Raw genomic sequence first — 19,725 nt, forward strand, 5'->3', positions numbered from 1 at the left:
TTTTTAGACCTGACTGCTGTGTGTGCTTTTCAGGTGGTACTGATATTATATTTTCCTGCTTTTCAGGATGTTCCCATGTAAAGCCTCAAGTACGGTATCGTGCAATTAGCGATGAAGAGTTTGTTTTACAATGTGCTTTGCCACATAAACATGCTACCAACATTTATAACAACTCAGTTCTAAATCAACATGAGGTGAAATGGTTCTGGTGTCAGAAAAACAAAGGACATCTTAAAGCTGTCGAGGGAAGCTCTAACATTACTCTGCAAGGGGATGCACTTTGGTTTAAACCAGTAAGGGAGAATGCTTCTGGAATCTACATCTGTATGATACAGTATGTAATGGGGGAAAGGGCTTCTATTTCTAGGTAAGAATTGATGTAGTTATTTTGCTTTTATATTAAAAGTTTAACTTTTTTTCTGTATCACTCAGTGAAAAAATTCCGTGTCTCAAAATTGTTCTGGAGGTTCAAACAAAGGCAGAGGCAAAATGTGCAGGCTATGGTACAAACACACTGCATCTTCTTGCTGGCAGTGGGAATTCAATAGCTTGTCCTGGGACAAAATGCTACAGCCATATAGATAAAGTGGATGTAAGATGGTACAAGGTAAGAATCAGTCTTTTAAGTATTCAGAAGTGCAGTGGAGGTATGGAATTTGGCATAGTTTCTTTTCAACTAGTTGTAGTAATTGAGAATCAAAATTGGTTATTTACAAAATTGACACTGATGAAATTTAAAATTTTAAAGTTTTGTTTTGATTTTAAATTTTGAAAATATCAAATGTATGAAAGAAAAAATTGGCTTTGTTAGAAACAAATTTATTTTAATATTAATATTACAAACTGTTCTTTCCAAGACATCTGTTTCTAATGAAACACCATCCCACAGAGAAATTATTGACTTAGTCTTTTTCAAATGACTGCTAAATTACCTTGAAGTTAAAATTTATCCCTACTTTGTCTGTAATAATTGTAATATGCTATAGAATCATAGAGTCATAGTATCACCAAGGTTGGAAAAGACCTTCAAGATCATCCCATTCAACCATCCACCTATCACCAATAGTTCTCACTAAAGTGAGATAATACTAAAATCACTAATAGTTATATACTATACTCACTAATAGTTCCATCTAAGCTTGTACTATATAAGCAAACAAAAATGACTGAAAATTCAACGTTCATTTTACTACCTGGTACTATTTACAGTATTTATTCATCAAACAAAATGATCATCCAGTCAAAGTTACTCTTCACTTACTTCCAAGCTTTTATGAGGTATGTCTTTACCTCATTTTGCATTTATCTTAAGGAAAATTCCTTGTACCCCTAGAGATTTTACCTAAACAAAACTGTGAAAACTAGGTACGCTTTTCAAAAAGCAGCATTCATCCTTTTGAAAATAGTGACAATGTTATCAATCTCATACAATCCAAAACCATATTTTTTCCTGTAAAAGCTTGTGGAACTGGTTTCAAAATCATTTACTTATGAAAATAAAAATACCTAGTCAGTAAATGTTCAAAACAGCGATCCTTTTCTTTGACCTTTAGTAATGTGAATTAAATTTATACTTAGTTTCATTATTTTACGTATCTCTCAGCAGCCACAAAAGTTAAATTGTTGTTGTTGTTGTTGTTGTTTTTAACATGTACTGATATTCACATATTATAGCCCACAATTTTAAAAAATGTAAATAGCAAAAAGTTTTTGTTTTCAGTGAAAAAGTTTGGCTTAACCCTACTGTTATGGCAATTCCATCCAAATATCTTATATTATAGTTTCACAGCAGCAGTAACAACAACAATAAGGATACATTTAATTCTTTGATACTTTTTTATTGTTGTTAGGATGGCCGTCAGATAGAATACAGGAAAACGAGGAAAAGCCTAAAGTTTGTGGATAATGAAATCTACTTGAAAACAACTTATGTTCAAGACGCTGGAATATACATATGTGATTACACCATATTTGACAACACTACTCGGTGGACAATGAGAACAGCAATTACAGTAGAAGTCATTGGTGAGTAATATTTTAACTATTATAAAATACTTCAAAAATACGTTATGTTTTCCCTATTCTTTAGTACTCTATCAATATATTTTGTTCAGGATCTTGTTCTGAAAAATTATAAACTAGACTAGCTACACTTTCATTAAAATTCACTTCCAAGTACTCTGAGGACATCTCTGGACAGTGTCTAGGACCTTCGGTGTTTAGTAATAAATTTAGTAATAGCATAGATGTCAAGATCTTATTCTGCCTTGATTCCTAACAGCGGTAATCAAATCTACACAAGGATTTAAATCACTTAATTTGAGAGTAGAATTCATGAAACCACCGCTGGTGCCAGTGTTCTCCATGAACTCTATGTGCAGTGTTAGAAAGATATTTAATACCAAGAGGAAAGAATGCTAATCTTGCTTGGCAGCCGTGGAGTGTAACGCTGTATCTCAATCCTACTCATGTCCCTGAAGTGGTGGCTTGAGTTAACGTACGAGTTATAGAGAATTCCCTTCTACAGTTGGATTACACGGTGTTTTGTTCTGCAATGCAGATCTTCATTTTTTCACTTAAAAATGGTGATGTGACATTTTGTGTCAGAGGGAATATGGGACTTGAGAGCAATCTTAACAGCAAAGACAACAACGCTCTTTGTTTTTGCATGCTATCTGGGGACAGCATCACTACCTGTATGACCTGTTGTTTCAGGCCTAGTCTTTTAGGCTGGAACACCAGCAATGTGGCACAGCTGCATCTATTTTGTATTCAGAAGTAGATGGGTTGCAGCTTTCTCTGCTTCAGCATAGTTCAACGTTTAAAAAAAAAAAAAAAAAAAGTAAGTTTTGTGTGGCAACATTTCAACATTTCCTGTAGTATGGGATTTCCCAAGAATATCAGAGCTGTGCATTTTAGGCCCTTCATGCCATGTTCTCACAGCCTGGGTATCTGTTTATCACATTGTGCAAACTAGGTGTCGTTATCCTTGCTCTTTGTCAACTCTTGCTTAGAAAAAAAATCTAACAACATGGTATTTTAATGCAAATACCTGTGTTGTGTATTTAAAGTGCGAATAAGGAGTTAGTGTGCTGAATGCATGCTTAGTGGATGTGGAATGGAGCTTGTCAGGGAACTCGTATGGGGATTGGGTACCGCAGGGGATTTTGCAAAGGGGATCCTTGTTTCTGAATCCTAAATTACCTCAGGTGATGCTGAGCTCCCCAGTTCAACTACTGACATAGCAGTTTAAGTAGCTATGTAAATTTTGTAGAGAAAGCTTTCATACTGTGAACTCTCAGACAGCTTAACAACCATAAATCATCCTCTTGGACCATGATGTCAAAATTCCACCTAACATCAGAGAAAGATAAACCTTTGAAATGTTTTCTCTAGCCTTTGGCATCGACAGTAGCACTTATTAATAGCAGTCCTGTTAATTGCAGCAAAAAACACTATCCATCCACCAAACATCTTGCATCCCAGTGGTGTGACGATTCTCGAAGCAGAACTTGGTAAGTTTATTCTTTCTCTGATACTAAAAGAAAATGAGCTAACTGTAGATGATGATAGACCTTGATAAAACAAAATAACTTTGCTCTCTTGGAGCAAAGCTCCAGAGAATTTTCTATAATTTTTTTTTCTTAATTAATATATTTGTGAATATTAAAATAAATATTTTATATTATATATATCCCAGTCTATTAAAGGGAAAAACATTCCAGTGACCTGCATGCATGCTTTTCCTGTATTAATTTGTTTCAGGAAAGCCCCTTGAACTGGAATGCCGTGTACAGTTTGGGTTTGAAAGAGGTACTCAGAAGAGAGTAATATGGAAAAGAGACAATGAAAATATAAATGAGAAATTGAACCAGGAAACAAGGTAAGAAAGCAGTACAATAGTAGTGTTATTATGCTGTTGGCAACTGTAAAAATCCTTCCACAAGAGCTTTACTTAATATGTAATTTTTCTGAAGGGAGCTCAGAACTATCTGTCCTTCAACATGTTATTGTGTCTGTCCATGAGCACATTTACATACAGAAGCACATGTTCAAAATATGATATGGCCATAAATTCAAGAATTCAGTATTTTCTGTGTAGTCTTAACTCTTTTTTCCCAAAGCTTTATCTCACAGGGAATTTCAGCATGAATGGTGCTTGGCCCCTTGTGCCTGCATCAGCAGTGTGCTCCCTCTGTTGTGCCTTGCTGACAATTCACTCCATCTCTCTGAAAACTGTCTCTAAGTGGGGAATAAACTGGATCCAGTGAAACAGTACTGTATACAAGTTCTCTGTGACATAGAAATGAGTTTGTGTGCCTCAAAAGTTGGGCTGTTTTTATTGAGTTATGTGCATTAGGTCAGCCTGAGGGCATGCAGAATTGAATTTCAGGACCGTTTAAGTCTTCCCTGGCAGGAATTAAGCAGACTCCACAGAGAAGTGACATACAGGGGAAAGGTTTCCTGTGACCTTAAAGAATGGAATAGAATAGAACAGAACAGAACAGAATAGTTAATTAGAAGGGACTTTCAAAGACCAATGAGTCCAACTGCCTGACCACATCAGGATTATCCAAAAATGAAAGGATGTTATTGAGGACATTATCCAAATGCCTCTTCAACACTAGCAGGCATGAGGCATGAACCACTTCTCTAGGAAATGTGTTCCAGTGTTTGAGCTCTCTCACAATAAAGAAATTGTTCCTAATGCCCAGCCTGATACCCCCCGGTGCAGCTCTGTGCCATTTCCCTTTTGCCATCAGTTGTCAGGAGCAGAGCCCTGTGCCTCCCTCTGCTTCCCCTCCTCAGGGTACTGCAGGGAGCAATGAGGTCAACTCTTGGCCTTCTGCTCTCCAAACTGCACAGCTCAGTGCCCTCAGCCTCTCCTCACAGGACATGCCTTCAGCCCTGCTACCAGCTTTGATGTCCTCCTCTGGGTCCTTTCAAGGATGTTAACATTAATAGCATACAATACAGAAGATGAGGCCGCACCAACCCTAATATGTAACAGGAGAATCACTTCTTATGACTGGCTGGCTATACTGTACCTAATGTATGCCAAAATACAGTTTACTCTCTTGGCTACCAGTGAAAGCTGCTGACTCATGTTGAGCATGCTGTCAATTGAGATGACTTGAATTGTCTCCATGCCCCCCTTTCCTTCCTGTATTTTCCTGTCTCATTCAGTTATACAGTGTCCAACTTGGGCAAGGAATCTATGCAATACAAGCATATCTTTTACTTCTCAGTTCTTAGTCATAGAATCATAGAATGGTTTGGGTTGGAAAAGACCTTTAAGACCATCTATTACCAATCACCTTGCTATAAACCATTCTCAACAGATCTTTAGCACATGTTGAATCCTAAAATTAACTGCCCATATTCATACCCATGACTCTTGATTTAGTGGAGGTAGTTCATTGTCATATTGGCACACTGGCCAGCAGTGGCATGACATGAGGTGTACTTGAGATGACCCACAGACACATGTACTATGGCTTCCAAAGAGAAACATTGAGACTCAGAAGCACTGGGTATTCCTAAGAGTGCCCCAAAGGCACTTTTTTGTCACCATTTCGTTTTCTGTTCTTCAGTTCCTCATTTTTGTTTTATTTTATTTGTCTGTCCTGTCCTTGGGACTTTTATCCCTTGAAAAGAGATAGTGCTTTTCTATATTTTTGCTCAGCTTATTGTCTCTCAGGGCTCCTTTTTGAAGCTTAATTTCTCTACATTTCTCCTGCGGGAGGTATTCAAAGTCTTAGGAAAATTCAAATAATCTTATTGAAGTCAAAAAGAACTACATATTTAAAGCTAAGCAAGAGATTAATTATTTTGCTGAGCTGATGAAATAAGAATAAACTTTTCAGTCTGCAAACCTTTGCTGTCATTATCTTCTTATGACGCAAATAAAACGCAAATGGAGGCTCCAAACCAGAGTTTTGCGTCTCTGTTAAAACTTCAATTTAAATGTTCAGAGTTTGCTAAGATCTTCTTTCTCTGTATTTAAAACGTTTGGGGATTGTATGAATGAGCTGCAAAGTTGACATGCAAATACATACTTTTTAGTGTTTGTCCAAGATGTTTAAAGGGACATGTACTTCGTCATGTTGCTAAACTGGAAGAAGTTACTGAGAAGGACCTAAGAAGCAACTTCATCTGCTTTGCTCAAAATTCTGTGGGGAATGCTACCGCTGTGATCCAACTGAAAAAAAAACGGAGAGGTAAGCACAGATGGAAGACTGCTTGCCCTTAAAGATTTTCATAGGATGTTTCTGTTTTCCCAATTCTTAGCATGCATGTCTATGCTGTACCTGATACGAATATGGCAGCCTTTCAAGCAAGGGCCAAAAATAGAATCAATGTGGAAATTAAACCATTTTCTCATTTGAACCATAGCTCACAGTGGACATTCATCACTAAGGTGGCACAGGAAGTCTCCAGCAGGGTTCTTTGTGCAGCTATGTATATATTTTCCATTTTAAGCAGTTTTTATTTTCAGCCCCACTGAGTGTACAATAAACCATTTTCTTTCATCTCAAATTGGCTTTTCGTACTAACAGGGAGATACAGTTCAAGCACTATCCCTCGTAGTAGACTGAAACATTGTGCTGAAATTTGCAGGTAAATGAATTCTGTCTTCTCTAAAGTTTGCTAGAAGGGAAGGAATGAAGATTGTGAGCTAGTTTGTCTCCTTTTGTGAATTGAGCTTTTTATCTAAGTTGGAAAGTCTGACTTATGATAAACCCTTTTCTTTCCACAGTGTTTTTCTTGTACATACTGTGCAGTGCCATTTCTATTCTCTTTGCATTTCTTTTGTGCACTGCCTTTATTTATCAGCACTGGATTGAAATAGTACTGATGTACCGAAGCTACGTGGCCCACAACGAAACTACAGAAGGTAAGAAATATGGTATAAAATTACTATTCTTCACTTTTTTTCCTATTGTCTTTTGTTCTGTGAGTTAATCTGGTGTGGGCTAATCCCTTAATTCAATTCTCTTAATAACGCTGTTCTGCAGCTCTGCTGAAAAGGACCTGTGGGTCCTGATGGACACCAGGTTGAACACGAATCAACTATGTGCCCTAGCTGCTAAGAATGCTTAGTATTCTTGGCTGCACTCAGCAAAGTATTGCTAGCTGGTCAAGAGGTGATCTTTCTGCTTCAGTCAGCTTTGGTGAAGCCTCACTTGAAGCACTGTGTCCAGTTCTGGCCCTCCCAGTATGAGGAACATGGATGTACTGGAAAGAGTCCAACGGAGGGTCACAAAGATGATCAAAGGAGTAGGTTATCTTCTGAGGAGGGACTGAGAGATCTGGACCTGTTCAGCCTGGAGAAGAGGCAATTCAGGGGGATCTAGTCAATGTGTACAAATACTTGAGAGTAGGGTGCACAAAAGTTGAAGCTAGGCTCTTTTCAGTGGTGACCAGTGCCAGGACAGGGGCACAATCTGAAGCACAGGGATTCCTTCTGAACACAGGGCAGCACTTCTGTGCTGTGCAGGTAACAGAACACTGGCAAAGGCTACTCAGAGTCTGTGGGATCTGCTCCTTGGAGATGGAGCCAACAGCTGCCTGGCCATGAACCTGGGCACCCTGCTCTGGGTGGCTCTGCTGAGCAGGGCCAGAGGGACACAGAGGGCCCTGCCAGCATCAGCCATCCTGTGGTTATGTGAAATAAGATAACGAGGAACACAAACTTAGTTCACTTTGGGGTAGTTTTTGCTTTCTGAAAGTTACGTTGACTATCATGATTTTATATCAGCGATCAACTTTTTCAAATTTCAAGTCTCTGTAGCAGCATTGCCACATCATCTCATCTAAAATGGGCCTCTGACATATTAGGCAGTAAAAAATGTATCAGAAATTACAGTGCCTACTTCAATGAATTTAGCATTTAATTTTCTTACGTGGATTTAAATAAATCTGATAGAAATTACCCAAGGAAATTTTTCTAAAAATCCTTGAGTCTTGATGCATCTTGAGACATATAATATATGAGTTTACTTTCGTGTTTCCATAGGTGTATTTCAATTATGTGTGAATATAGCATACGTTTATCTATATATCTATAAATACATGCACGGTGAAACAATTGACTGCCTTTTCGGAAAGTATTGTTGTAAGCTCTAGGACATCTATCAAAAGTTATTTGGGAAATCACTTAAAATTTCCCCTCTGCTTGGTAGCAGATTGCTTTAAGAACCTCTGGAAAGTCCCCTTCGACCTTACAACGTTTGTCAGTAGGACAGAGACAGGCCTGGGAAGATTCGTACATTGAAGTTTAAGACCCCTTTGTATCTCTTGCACCTTCTGTTCTACTCCTTAACTCCAATGTACTGCATGTGCACAGCCCCATTTATGGCATGGTGGGCATGAAGCGTGCAGACTAGCTATGCCTATCCAGCAGGTTTTATGCCTGCAGATGACTCACCCCAAAGATGTTCCCAGCTGTAGGATTATGTCCTTCTCACTTCATGTGGATGCGTATCAATTTACTTGAGATTTGAAACAGCTTGCTCATAAAGCAAAAAAGCAAAAGTGTGATGTCATTTTGCCGTTTCTTCCTTTCCATCATTCCTTCTCTCCCACTCCTCTTAGCACAGCATTAGAAAATTGCAGAACCACATAAGCTGGTAGGGACCCTGGAAGTCATTTGATTCAAGATACTGCTGAAAGCAGAGCCAGCCTATGTTGGATGGCTCCGGATCTTGTTCATCCATGTTTTGCATGCCTCCAAAGATAGACAATTCACAGTGTCTCAGAACAACCTGCTCCAGTGCTTGACCATTTTTGCATTGATAAGTTTTTTTACTAACTTCTAATGGGGATTTTAATTATTGCTGCTTGTGTCTGTAGCCTTCTCTGCTATCACTCTGCGCCTCAGAGAAATCTCTCTCCATCATCTCTGTACCCTTTCATTAGTTAGCTAAAAACAGCAGTGAGCTCATTCTTTATCTCACACCTTTCTAACCCTTGAGCTTCCTCCATAGCTAATTAAGACATACTTCTTAAAAATCTTGCCTCTCCCACAGGGAGAAAGAAACAGCGAAAAAGCTGGGGAATTAACTTTTATAGACAAATTTTACAGTAACTTTGCTTAACTAACATCATTTCCAACATTTTGAGCATCTGAAACATATGTCCCAAAAGTTTCTCAGGGTGTAACTGTTCTCCTGTACTGTTCTGGAAAAAAAATCCTAATTGTGCTTACTATGTATGCATTTTTAAATTGTTTTTGCAGTCGTGATGCTAAAAAGAAAACAACAACAAAAAAAACCGTGATGTATTTATCAATGGTGGTTGTCTAATAAGATTGCAGTGACCTCTATGGGTGAAATGAGGAAAATATCTGGCTTGTTTTGCAAAGAATTTGTCATTTAAAAGTGGCATTCAAAGGATCCTTAGATCAGAGTGTAGCTAGACATTTCAGCTAAACCAGTCTAGTGACCCACTGCCCCACCTCCAAGCCATGTATGTTTGCTGTTGCTGATTCATTCTTTTGGGCCTACATTGGCTCAAGTTAGCAGTAAAATAGCCCAGCAGAAGGTAATAGGTAACTAGAGAGCTAGTTCTGTGGTAAGAACTTCTTTTGTTACCACAAGAGTTTCAACGGTCTTACAAGGAAATGGCAGAAGTGTATGGCCAGGAGCACTGGGGATAGTCTCAGCCTCTAAGCCGAATTTTTACACCCATGTTTTCTTTTGATAATATACTTTCTGTTATCTGCTAGTTATGAATGTAGTTGTTCAACCCCAACTCACGCGGGTCATTAATTTTCAACATGCATTTCCTTTGCTCCCAGGGTTCCATATGATTTCTTCTGATCCTTATGATCCTAATCTAACATCTAGGGGTAGAAATCAAGATGTTAGCATGGAGGGGTAAGATTCAATGCTATTATCTATGTGATTGTGTAGGGGGTTAGATGTTTCAGTTCCCATTCTGTGCAGTGTGATCAGTATGGTGAAATCTAGAGCACTTTTCAGCTCATTCTGCAGAAACACCCCATGCTGAACAGCTGAATTACTTTATGGTTTCTCTTGACTATACTGACATGGAATATGAATCAGCTGATTAAACAAAAAGATATCTGCTGTCGTTTGACTTGCCTGAGCATATCCTACAATATTCCAAAATATTTGGGTCTCCAGTAGTGCCTATGTAAAATTTGGCAATCTCATCAACCAACCTTAGGGCAACTCCAATGGCATTAGGAGCATTCATATTCATATTGTACTGAGATCAGTGTACCTTTTGCATCATGAGCAATTTCTTATGTTCTCTTTCATCTTCCCTCAAGTGCAGTTCAAATTTCATTTAGCAAATAGATTTCTTTTGTTTTGTAGATAGGAATGGGTGAAATTTGGGACATTGGTACCAGAATGTTTCAGAGCTGAGAGTTCTTTATGTATTCAGCAGCAGCACTTTGCAAACATTCTTTAAATGAGACTGGAACAAAGTTCAGGAGCTGGATAGCATTCTGTTTCTGAGCTTATATTTGAATCAGATTTAATCTTTGCCAACTCCACCCTTCTCTCTCATTAGAAATAGCAGTGTACAAAAAGAGCGTATCTTTCACAACAGCTAATGTCCATGGACATTGTTCCTCCCATCTTTTTAAAGTAAAATTCACTATATTTATAAAGCAGGTTGTGCATTTGTGACTATCTTTGGACTCAGCATTTGGGCGAATGACAGAAAAGGTTGGGAATCATTTCCTAGAGCATAGCATTTTCCTGGGAGATGCCAAATCTCCCACTGGTTAAAATTGGCACATATATGTAAAAATACAAAAAATAAAGGTGCCTAATTTAAACTTTCTTGCACTGGTCATCTGCAATATCCTCATTTACTTTGGTAGCATATGTCTACAGAGAAGAAAATGGACAGACAGGCTTGGCTTTGCGTAACTGAACTGCTGTTTTTCATGATAGCTTTGTAAGTTTCAATTTGTATTGGGTCTATTTAAATAGGTAGCAAATATATAGAACATAAACGGAAATGTTGCATTAAATAAGAAGCTGAATACTTCAGACACCTGTTAATGTATGCTGTGTTACTTATGATATATATTTATTTCTTTTAGATGGCAAAGAATTTGATGCCTTTGTATCTTATGCAAAAACAGACTCTTCTGAAAGTGACTCTGCTTTTATTAGCGAGGAAAAATTTGCCCTGGAGATCCTTCCAGACATGCTTGAAAACAAATACGGATACAAGTTATGCATTCTTGAAAGAGATATTCTTCCAGGAGGAGGTAAGGTTCCTGTAGTTGGTAGAAAGTCTTCAGTTCCTTATAAAATTATTTTCTTCTTTCCTAAAAACCTTATGCACTAGTTCAACAAATGATATGTTTTGGCACTGGAGTTTCTGCTCATATCTTGCCATGTTTGGTCTTTTTATCTGGTCTCTGCAACCAAGGAATGTGTATATTTGAGTGTGGTTGTTGAGGAGGCTCTGGGCAGCCTGATCTAGTAGTTGGCGACCCTGCACATAACAGAGGGTTTGAAACTAGATGGTCATTATGATCCTTTTCAACCCATTCCATTCCATTCTATGAGGTACTTGGCTGAGACAAAGGTTCTCATCCAAGAATTTCTTCACAGGCAGGCTCCGTTCTGTGAAAAGAATACCCTGAATTTTTCATTAGTTACTTTCTGACTCACCTTGGTCAGTGCCACCAGCAATAACTGGAAGTCCTCAGTATCTCTCCCTGGGAGAGACAGAGACAAATCCAAGTGTCCTTTGAGAACTTGCTTGAATGTGCTGTGGTTGTGATTTCAGCTGTGCCCTCCACCTTTTGAGCATCCAGTTATGTTCTCAAGACTGCATAAAAATGGCAGAGATACCCTCTGATCATGAACGGTTTTAAGGATAATATGGTTGCTCAGTACTTCTATTTCTGGTTTTCTGTATTTCTGGTGACTACCCATTCTTAAATGAACTAATTTGGATAAAAAGTCCAATACACTTTGCAATAACATTGTAATTTCTTCTCCAGCATACACAGATGAAGTTGTTACAGCTATTAAACAAAGTAGAAGAGCAATCATTATTCTGAGCCCAGCCTATGTCAGCGGACCAAAAATCTTTGAACTGCAGGCAGCAGTGAACTGTGCACTGGAAGACAAAAAGATCAAATTGGTTTTAATAAAGTTCCAGGCTTTCCAAGAGCCAGAGACCTTGCCTCCAGTAGTTAAGAAGGCTCTTCGGATTTTACCAGTCATTACCTGGAAGTCTTCTGTTTCTACTGCTCCAAACAAGAAGTTCTGGAAATACATGCACTACCACATGCCCGTGAATACCACTAAGGTGTTGGGAAATTGCAGCCTAAAGGGCTTTTTCCAAAGGTTATTCAGCCTGGTACGTCGATAGCATAAATTTAACAGAGGAATGACTGCTATCCTAGGAGTTAATGGATTTAAACACCTTTTTTTTTTTTTTACATCAGCAGACTACTCTGGACTGTCACTTGAGCCAGCAATAGCTCACTCTAGAACTCTGAGTAGGGCTGCAGTGCAAACATGCACACAGGAAAAATATGTGGCACTTCACACATGTGTATATGTAAGCTATCTTCAGTAAATTATTATTAGGATATTTATTATGTTGTTTTGCAATGATGTTGAGACGTGAATGTTCTCTTCTTTGCATTGTTTTTCTGTTGAAGCATTTTTATACTTTTTCTTTTTTCTAGAAAAAAGAATAAAAAAAACAAACAAACTCCTGAGAAATCTTGTAGTTTAATTTTCTGTGCAGTTCTGCAGGAAAAATCCAAGCTCTATATATGAAAGCTCTAGGAGGCTCCCACATCTAGATATGCTGAAGGGGTTGAAACAAGGAGGAATGCTGTGTCAGGGCTGATCCCAGGAACCACCATCCTTCATGAAGTGGGATAAGGCATTTCTACCAGCCCTGAAACATTTCACACTCAGAAACATCTGCACACTGCTGATCCCATGTGGCAAAGGTCACTCATGGGTCCTACCAAAACTGTTGAGCATCATGGCTGTAAATCCCATGATTCTTACAGCTAGTGAGCTTCCAAGGGCTCTGAAAATCTGCTTTTTTTCTTGCAGACGTCTGCCAAGGTTCATACCACTTACCCTCAGTGCAACTTGCAGTCTGTGTGTATGGCTATACCTAAGCGAAAAGCAATGGTTCCTGTTCAGAAGAAAATCTTTTTCTGTTGTCTTCTTTTGGACTCCAAGTGGTCAAATCAGATCAGCTGAAATAATCATCCTTTTTTTTAAAATAACGTTTGTTATTATGTGCCAAGTGAAATACATGCCTTTATAAGAGATTACAAGTTTCTAAAGGAGAATGTAATTTGCGTGGCCCTCCACCAGATGTCCCAACTGCAAACCCTGCCGATCACGTTTATTTGCACACCCAGTGGTTTTCTAACAAGGTGAGACAGAAGCAGGGAGCAGTGCCAAGAGTGGTACCTGCAGTGCAGCTGCTCTAGGGAGGCAGACAGGGACTGAAGGAAGGAGAAGAAGGCATGGAGTCTGTCCTGCCCGTCTGATACTATTTTCCTATGCTGCCCTTACTGCCTGAATGCTGCACAATGGTGATTTTTATAGTTATTAGTGGGGAAAATATCAAAGTGGCTTGAAAAATAATGTGTCCGGAAAGCTCGTTACTCTTCAGCAGAGTGATGCTGTGTCTGGGGTTTATCTGGGTCTGAGGAACCTGCAGAACTGGTATCTTCATATAAACTTCAGGTTCATCTGTAACACAAGGAGCAGTGCAGGTACGTTAGGGCTTTTAAAATGGCCTCTAATAGGCAACTGAAGGAGTAGCAAGGAAGAAATGACCGTGGCTATGAGCAGTGGGAATCAACAGGTGTGAGTGTTGTGTGCTTTCTTGCAGCCACCGTACCCTCTATCTGTAATAACAGATAGCCACAGCCCTCGACATGGGCTCTCCTGCCTTTGAACATATGAAGATGCTGAGTTACTTGCTGTCACTGTTGATTCTGGTATGCCCTTCTGCTGCTGCTTATTTGGATGAGCCTAGCCTGGGTAGTAGTTTGTTGCCTCACTATGAACATGACCGCGCTGATGCTGTTGGCTCTTCACAAAATAAGAGGCTGCAGGTTTTCACGGTGGACTACAACAACGTGCAGATTCCATATGAAGTCACTCTTTGGATACTCCTTGCCTCTCTTGCAAAAATAGGTAGGTGGAAATGGTATTTTGGATCCTCCTTTATTGGTAAGAATTTAAAAACATATCATGTAACCAAGTATCTTGCATATGCTTTTGTGCCAGGGCCTGTTTTTCTGTCTTATCCTGGAAAGAACAGGTCATTATTATGACAACGACAAACTTTCACCTCTTAATGCTTCCAAATTGTTGAAATAAGTATATGACTTCTAACTCCCATTTCTGTCTATGCTAATGAGTAGCAATGGATGTCCTCCTCACAGTGCTGTCCGTCCTTTGTTCTAATATTTAAATATCTTGTGATGAATATTAAGTATCACAAGACTATGCAATCTGACACAGCTGCAGAAATCAGGAAAACAGCTGACTGAAACTTCAGCTGTACTTACTTTGGGAAGGAGGAAAGTAAGAACCCTTCTGTCATGTGAAAAATAGGAAGCAATTTCCTATAAACCTTTGTTTTAAATGTTTGTTGTTTAAAGTTGCTCAGAAAGTAACATCAGAGGATGGATATTGGTCATAAGAAAAGCAGCATAAATGCCTGTAGAATATACTCCAATACATCTAGCTTCTCCTGAGACTCAGTGTACATATCTGAAAGAAGAGAGACAACTCTTGGAGAAATAGGGATTGTAATTAATACAGAAAAAAATGCTCACCCTGTGTCTTATGCATCTATATGACTGGAATTAAGTTGATTTTGGCTTTTTGGAACTAATGCAGCAATATGAAATAAATGAAGACGACTGCAATAGTGAAGAGCTACACATAAGTGATTTCCCTGCTCTTTTGAAGTTCAGTGTGATTTTCAGGCACTCCTATAGAATGGGCAGAAGAATGGGAAGAATCCCTTTGTTTGATAAAACTGATAGAAGTCTTGAACATGATGTAAAAACGAAATTAAAATTAATTAAATTTATTTTTAATCAAAATAATTAAAATGAGATAGTAGTGTTATGCTCATAGCATACTTTTTGATAAAGTGCGTTTCCCAAATAAATAATATTAAATTTCAGAAAATATGTTTTTGTTTCCTTTACTTTTGAACATGAATAATTCACACATCACAAAAATGCAAACTTGTCATTGGCTGCTGAAGTTATGAGATAAAATTTCATCTTGCTTTGACAGACCCTTGGATTGCACGCAGAAGCATAGAATGGCTGAGGTTGGAAGGTACCTCAGGAGGCCATCTGGTCCAAGCACCATTCAACAGGGATACCTAGAGCTAGATGACCATTTATGACTGTCTTTGTCTCATTCTCATTCATGTAAACTCTGAACAACTCCTTACATTTTGAGATAAGGCATCTCTTATTCACAATATGACTAATTATACAATCCCTAATACAGCAACTGGATGAGGCATTATTAGATGCTACCTTAGTGTTGGTACCAACATTCATGTCAAATGAGAAGAATTACATAAACCCACAGTAGCAAGGCATCAAGGTAGGTTGGAAGAGATTCATACCCATAACATTTATAAGTTAAATGTAACCCTTTCTCTCTAAAATGTCCTGGCTGCATCTATATTTTAAAGTGAAGGCACACTGTGGCAGCAAGCTGTATCCAACTATTCATACAGCATCAATGTAGATGAGCTCTTTCTGAACTTCTGCCCATGTCCAACAGCCTTTTCCCAGGCAGCGTCCAGGTAGCCTATGGGTCAGGGTCTGTTCTTGCAGGCAAAACTTGTTTGCTTTCTGGGGCAGAGAAGAGCATCTGGCTGTCTGGATGTAAGCTGAAACTTTCAGACGGGAAAACTATTTGGACTGCTTCATTTGGTAGTGTAGACTGAACCTTTATTTTTAGCAAGGAAAAAACCTTCCCAGGATCCATTGTTTTCTATTATTTGATGTCAGTAGTTCTTTCAACTCAGCTGAAACCACTGTTGTTTTTTTGTTTTTTTTTTTTCCCCACTAAACTAGCTCATAAAGTTCTTTACAGAGTGCTGTTTACCTTATGTAGAAACTAGAATTCCCAGAAAAGCAAGGTTAGTCAGCTTGTACAAAGCATTATGTGGCCATACCTTGATTCTTGGTGATAACCGAGCTGCTTTGTATTTTGTGGTGTTCATGAGTATTAACTTGCTCAGCCTGTGGGTCATCTGGAGTCTGGGAAATTATTCAAGTGCTTCTGGAAGTGGAAGGAGATGGGCAGACCTTAGCATCTGAGCTGCTTGCTCTCTGCTCCCTTGGGTTCGTGGTCAGCCCAAACCCAGGATTGTTTCATTTTGAAGGGAATGGTTCTACTTGTGCATTTACTTTTGTAATACTAAAACCAGAACCTGACAATATGAAGACTAAGTGTTTGAAGGCAGGTGAAACACATCTGACTTCAGGCTAATTTAAATGTTTTATTAAAGGTTTCCATCTCTATCACCGATTACCAAGACTCATGCCTGAAAGCTGCATCCTGATTGCCATTGGAGCACTAGTTGGAGCGATCATCTTTGGTACTGACCACAAATCCCCACCAGTGATGAACACAAGTATTTACTTCTTGTATCTCCTTCCACCCATTGTGCTGGAAGAGGGTTATTTCATGCCAACTCGTCCATTCTTTGAAAACCTTGGGTCCATCTTGTGGTGGTCTGTGCTAGGATCTCTGCTGAACTCATTTGGGATTGGCCTCTCCCTCTATGGCATCTGCCAGATTGAAGTCTTTGGTCTGACTGACCTGAACCTGCTGCAGAACCTGCTCTTTGGCAGCATGATCTCAGCTGTGGATCCTGTGGCAGCTCTGGCAGTTTTTGAAGAAGCTTCTGTTAATGAGCAGCTTCACATGATGATTTTTGGAGAATCATTGCTAAATGATGGCATAACTGTGGTGAGTTTCTTTCCATTCTTCATCTGCTTCTCTTAGGGCTCTTATTGCTTGTAGGGTTATTGGATGCAGAGCACGGGCAACTTTGTGGAGATCTCTGATACAGTACAATATGCATATTCTACTGGCAACTCACAATTAATTTTGATGTATGTAAAAACTACATCTTATATTAATTATTTCATAAACATTTCGTTTTCAAGCCACTGGAAGAGATATTGCTTCTAGTTAGACTTAAGAAAACACACCCTACTCTTGCATTCACTCAAGTGAAAAGATAAGTGAAAGCAGATTTTGCTGATAGGAACACACTCGGTGTTGTGCAAGCAAATAAACAGAAAATTGTACTCCTTAAGGACTGAGTGCAACAGGGATAGCAATGCAGGAGACCCTCCTGCATCTTATGCCTTAGAGAGCACTCAGCAAAAAAATGGACAGTCTCTGGTAGCCTTGATCCCTTCCAGGAAATTCTCCAGAGACCTTCGACAGGAATTTCAGAAACCATGAATGACTTTGCTAAACTGTTTCTATTGATAAAATAATTGTCATCAGATAAGTACTCACCTTTCTTGAAAATCTTGTTCCAAGTACTCAAAACAATGCTTTGCTTTTCATTTTTAAAAAAGAGTGTTTTTTTGTGATTTCTTTTTGACAGAGATCCTTTCTCTATTACTTTCCCCATTTTCCCTCTGCTTTTACTGAAGCGTGGAGCAACTTGAAATTCTAGCTGTGGACTAGTAGAATCCACATGTTTTTCAAACAAGACATTTTGAGCAGGAAATTCATTAGACAAAGATCAACAGGGCTGTTCATGTGCTGAAAGTTAAGTACAGGTTAAGGAGTTTTGCTAGATATGATCTTTACAGAATTTAAATCACAGGAATCTAAAACACATAAAAAGTATTGAGATACTGTTATACAGTGGGTACAGCAGAATCTGGCCTTGTAAAAGCTGTACGGAGTTCACTGCTCAAAGGCATCATGGGAGAAATACAGCTCATGAGTAATGTTTAATGGAAAAAGAATGAAATAATTTATTGCAGCCATAGCCCAGTGATCATAAATCGTTCACCTTGGTGAATCAGAGATATAAGGCAAAAGTAGAATTAAGGGACAAGTGTTATTTAACCTTGCATATATACTGCTTATGCGTTATAGCTGTAACTAACAATGCACAGTGCGTCTATCACTGCCACCTGTCTTTTGATTCCTTCCAGTGTAGACTTCAGAAAGTAGTATCTGTTCTTCATTCTGGAATAACTTGTTTGGTCTGTTGTCTGCCTGACTCTCTACCCTGTCTTTCCTTTGTTCCCATCTGTGTTTATCGTGTGAGTCTAACTCATGATGTGAGAATTTATGTGAACTTTCAGTCAGGATCCTGTTACAGTCTAAATCTATAGTGTTAGAAGGTCTTAAAAAACAGAGGTGTTTAGGTATTCTTGTACAATACAAGGTGTGTTAGCAAAAGAAACAAAAGGGAGGTCTCTCTACATGACTGTGAGGTCCCTTTGCCCCATGCACCTCCTCACTAAATCTCTTAAAGCAGCTACATCACAATCCATTTCTTGACTTCTCTGTTACATTTCTGTATCAGTCACCTCTCAAGACATTTTCTGGGCGTTCACATTTGCAAAATCTCTACCAGGCCATATGCAAGAGAAGTCTAGACTATTTATCCTGTTGATGGAGCCCAAATAGATTTTTTTTCCTCTTTGACACTTCACTTACTATTTTGAAATCTTTAAAACTGTTCTTACCTTACCATTTCCTCCTTGTTTCTCTCTTACCAGCTTTATTTGACTTAACTCAATGTGTCTAAAAGGCAGTACCACCTAGATACAATAAATATATTTTTTTTCTGTTATTAAAATACAAATATCCCTTGGTTCTGTCTAGCCTCTTATCAGCTATTTTCTCACTGGCAGGATAAGCAGGTATGATTTTTGCTGAACTATTATACCTGAGGCAGCAATAGCTTTCCCTCTCCCATACTGAGTTTAATACCTTAGTACACAAAATTCCTAAACCGCAGAGTTAGAACAGTGATTGAAGAGACTGGAACAAAATAATAACTGTATCTTTTGATGCATATAACTGTGATAATTGTACCCTTTGAACTCATTTATATCCTTTCCCATTCTCTTCACTAGAGTTGTGTGTCAATGGAATAAGAAGGCACTAGGTCCTGCTAATCGTTTCTTTTCCCAATATCTTCTCAGCAGACTTTTAGTAACAGAATAGTGTAAGCAACAACAGGATTTGTCCCACTGTGAGAGTTTCAAAGCCCTGAATGAAACAATGATGTTGGTAAATACAGCTCAAATGTCATTCAAGCTTGAACGAGTGAAGGACCCTGATTTTGCTGCAAAGGGTTTCAAGTTTCTGTAACTCAACTCCTGCACATGCCCAGTCCATTTCATCTTGACAGGAGCTGAGCACATGTGCATCAGAAAACTTGATATTTCCCCTGTCCACTTCATTTATGATTTCAGAAACCCTGAGAACACCTGTGTACCATGCCATACTGAAAATGAAGCTGCAGAGACCATTTTCTCTAATGGTGTCCTCTCTTTGTGTGCAGTCACAGAGCTGTTAAAAAAATCTCAAGCATGATGGAGATCCAATAAAAATAATCTCTCTGTTTGAATGAATTTGAGTTTACCTCTCTGATGTCTCTAGGAAAGCTTTGACTATTAGATGTGTGGATGTTAGGGAGGGGAATGGA

General features: G+C 38.7%; 2 protein-coding genes across 4 annotated transcripts in view; both read left to right on the top strand.

Moving 5' to 3' along the window:
* Positions 1-12,690, top strand: part of IL18RAP (interleukin 18 receptor accessory protein) — a 16,908-nt gene extending 4,218 nt beyond the window's left edge. The window contains exons 3-11 of the mRNA XM_010727978.3: positions 67-334; positions 433-607; positions 1,851-2,025; positions 3,447-3,515; positions 3,766-3,883; positions 6,067-6,221; positions 6,761-6,898; positions 11,087-11,257; positions 12,002-12,690. Of these exons, the coding sequence (XP_010726280.1) occupies positions 67-334; positions 433-607; positions 1,851-2,025; positions 3,447-3,515; positions 3,766-3,883; positions 6,067-6,221; positions 6,761-6,898; positions 11,087-11,257; positions 12,002-12,375 (1,643 nt within the window). The 3' untranslated portion in view covers positions 12,376-12,690. The remainder of the gene's footprint in view (positions 1-66; positions 335-432; positions 608-1,850; positions 2,026-3,446; positions 3,516-3,765; positions 3,884-6,066; positions 6,222-6,760; positions 6,899-11,086; positions 11,258-12,001) is intronic.
* A 496-nt stretch (positions 12,691-13,186) lies between these two features.
* Positions 13,187-19,725, top strand: part of LOC100543135 (sodium/hydrogen exchanger 4) — a 33,215-nt gene continuing 26,676 nt past the window's right edge. Inside the window, exons 1-3 of one of the 3 annotated variants that reach the window (XM_010727997.3) lie at positions 13,375-13,756; positions 13,876-14,183; positions 16,540-17,003. In XM_010727997.3, the coding sequence (XP_010726299.1) occupies positions 13,922-14,183; positions 16,540-17,003 (726 nt within the window). In that variant the 5' untranslated portion in view covers positions 13,375-13,756; positions 13,876-13,921. Of the gene's footprint in view, positions 14,184-16,539; positions 17,004-19,725 lie in introns of all 3 variants that reach the window. The other 2 variants (XM_019623180.2, XM_003203170.4) reach the window with 2 other exon arrangements.

The sequence above is a fragment of the Meleagris gallopavo genome, chromosome 1 (genome assembly GCF_000146605.3).
Source record: "Meleagris gallopavo isolate NT-WF06-2002-E0010 breed Aviagen turkey brand Nicholas breeding stock chromosome 1, Turkey_5.1, whole genome shotgun sequence".
NCBI lineage: Eukaryota > Metazoa > Chordata > Aves > Galliformes > Phasianidae > Meleagris > Meleagris gallopavo.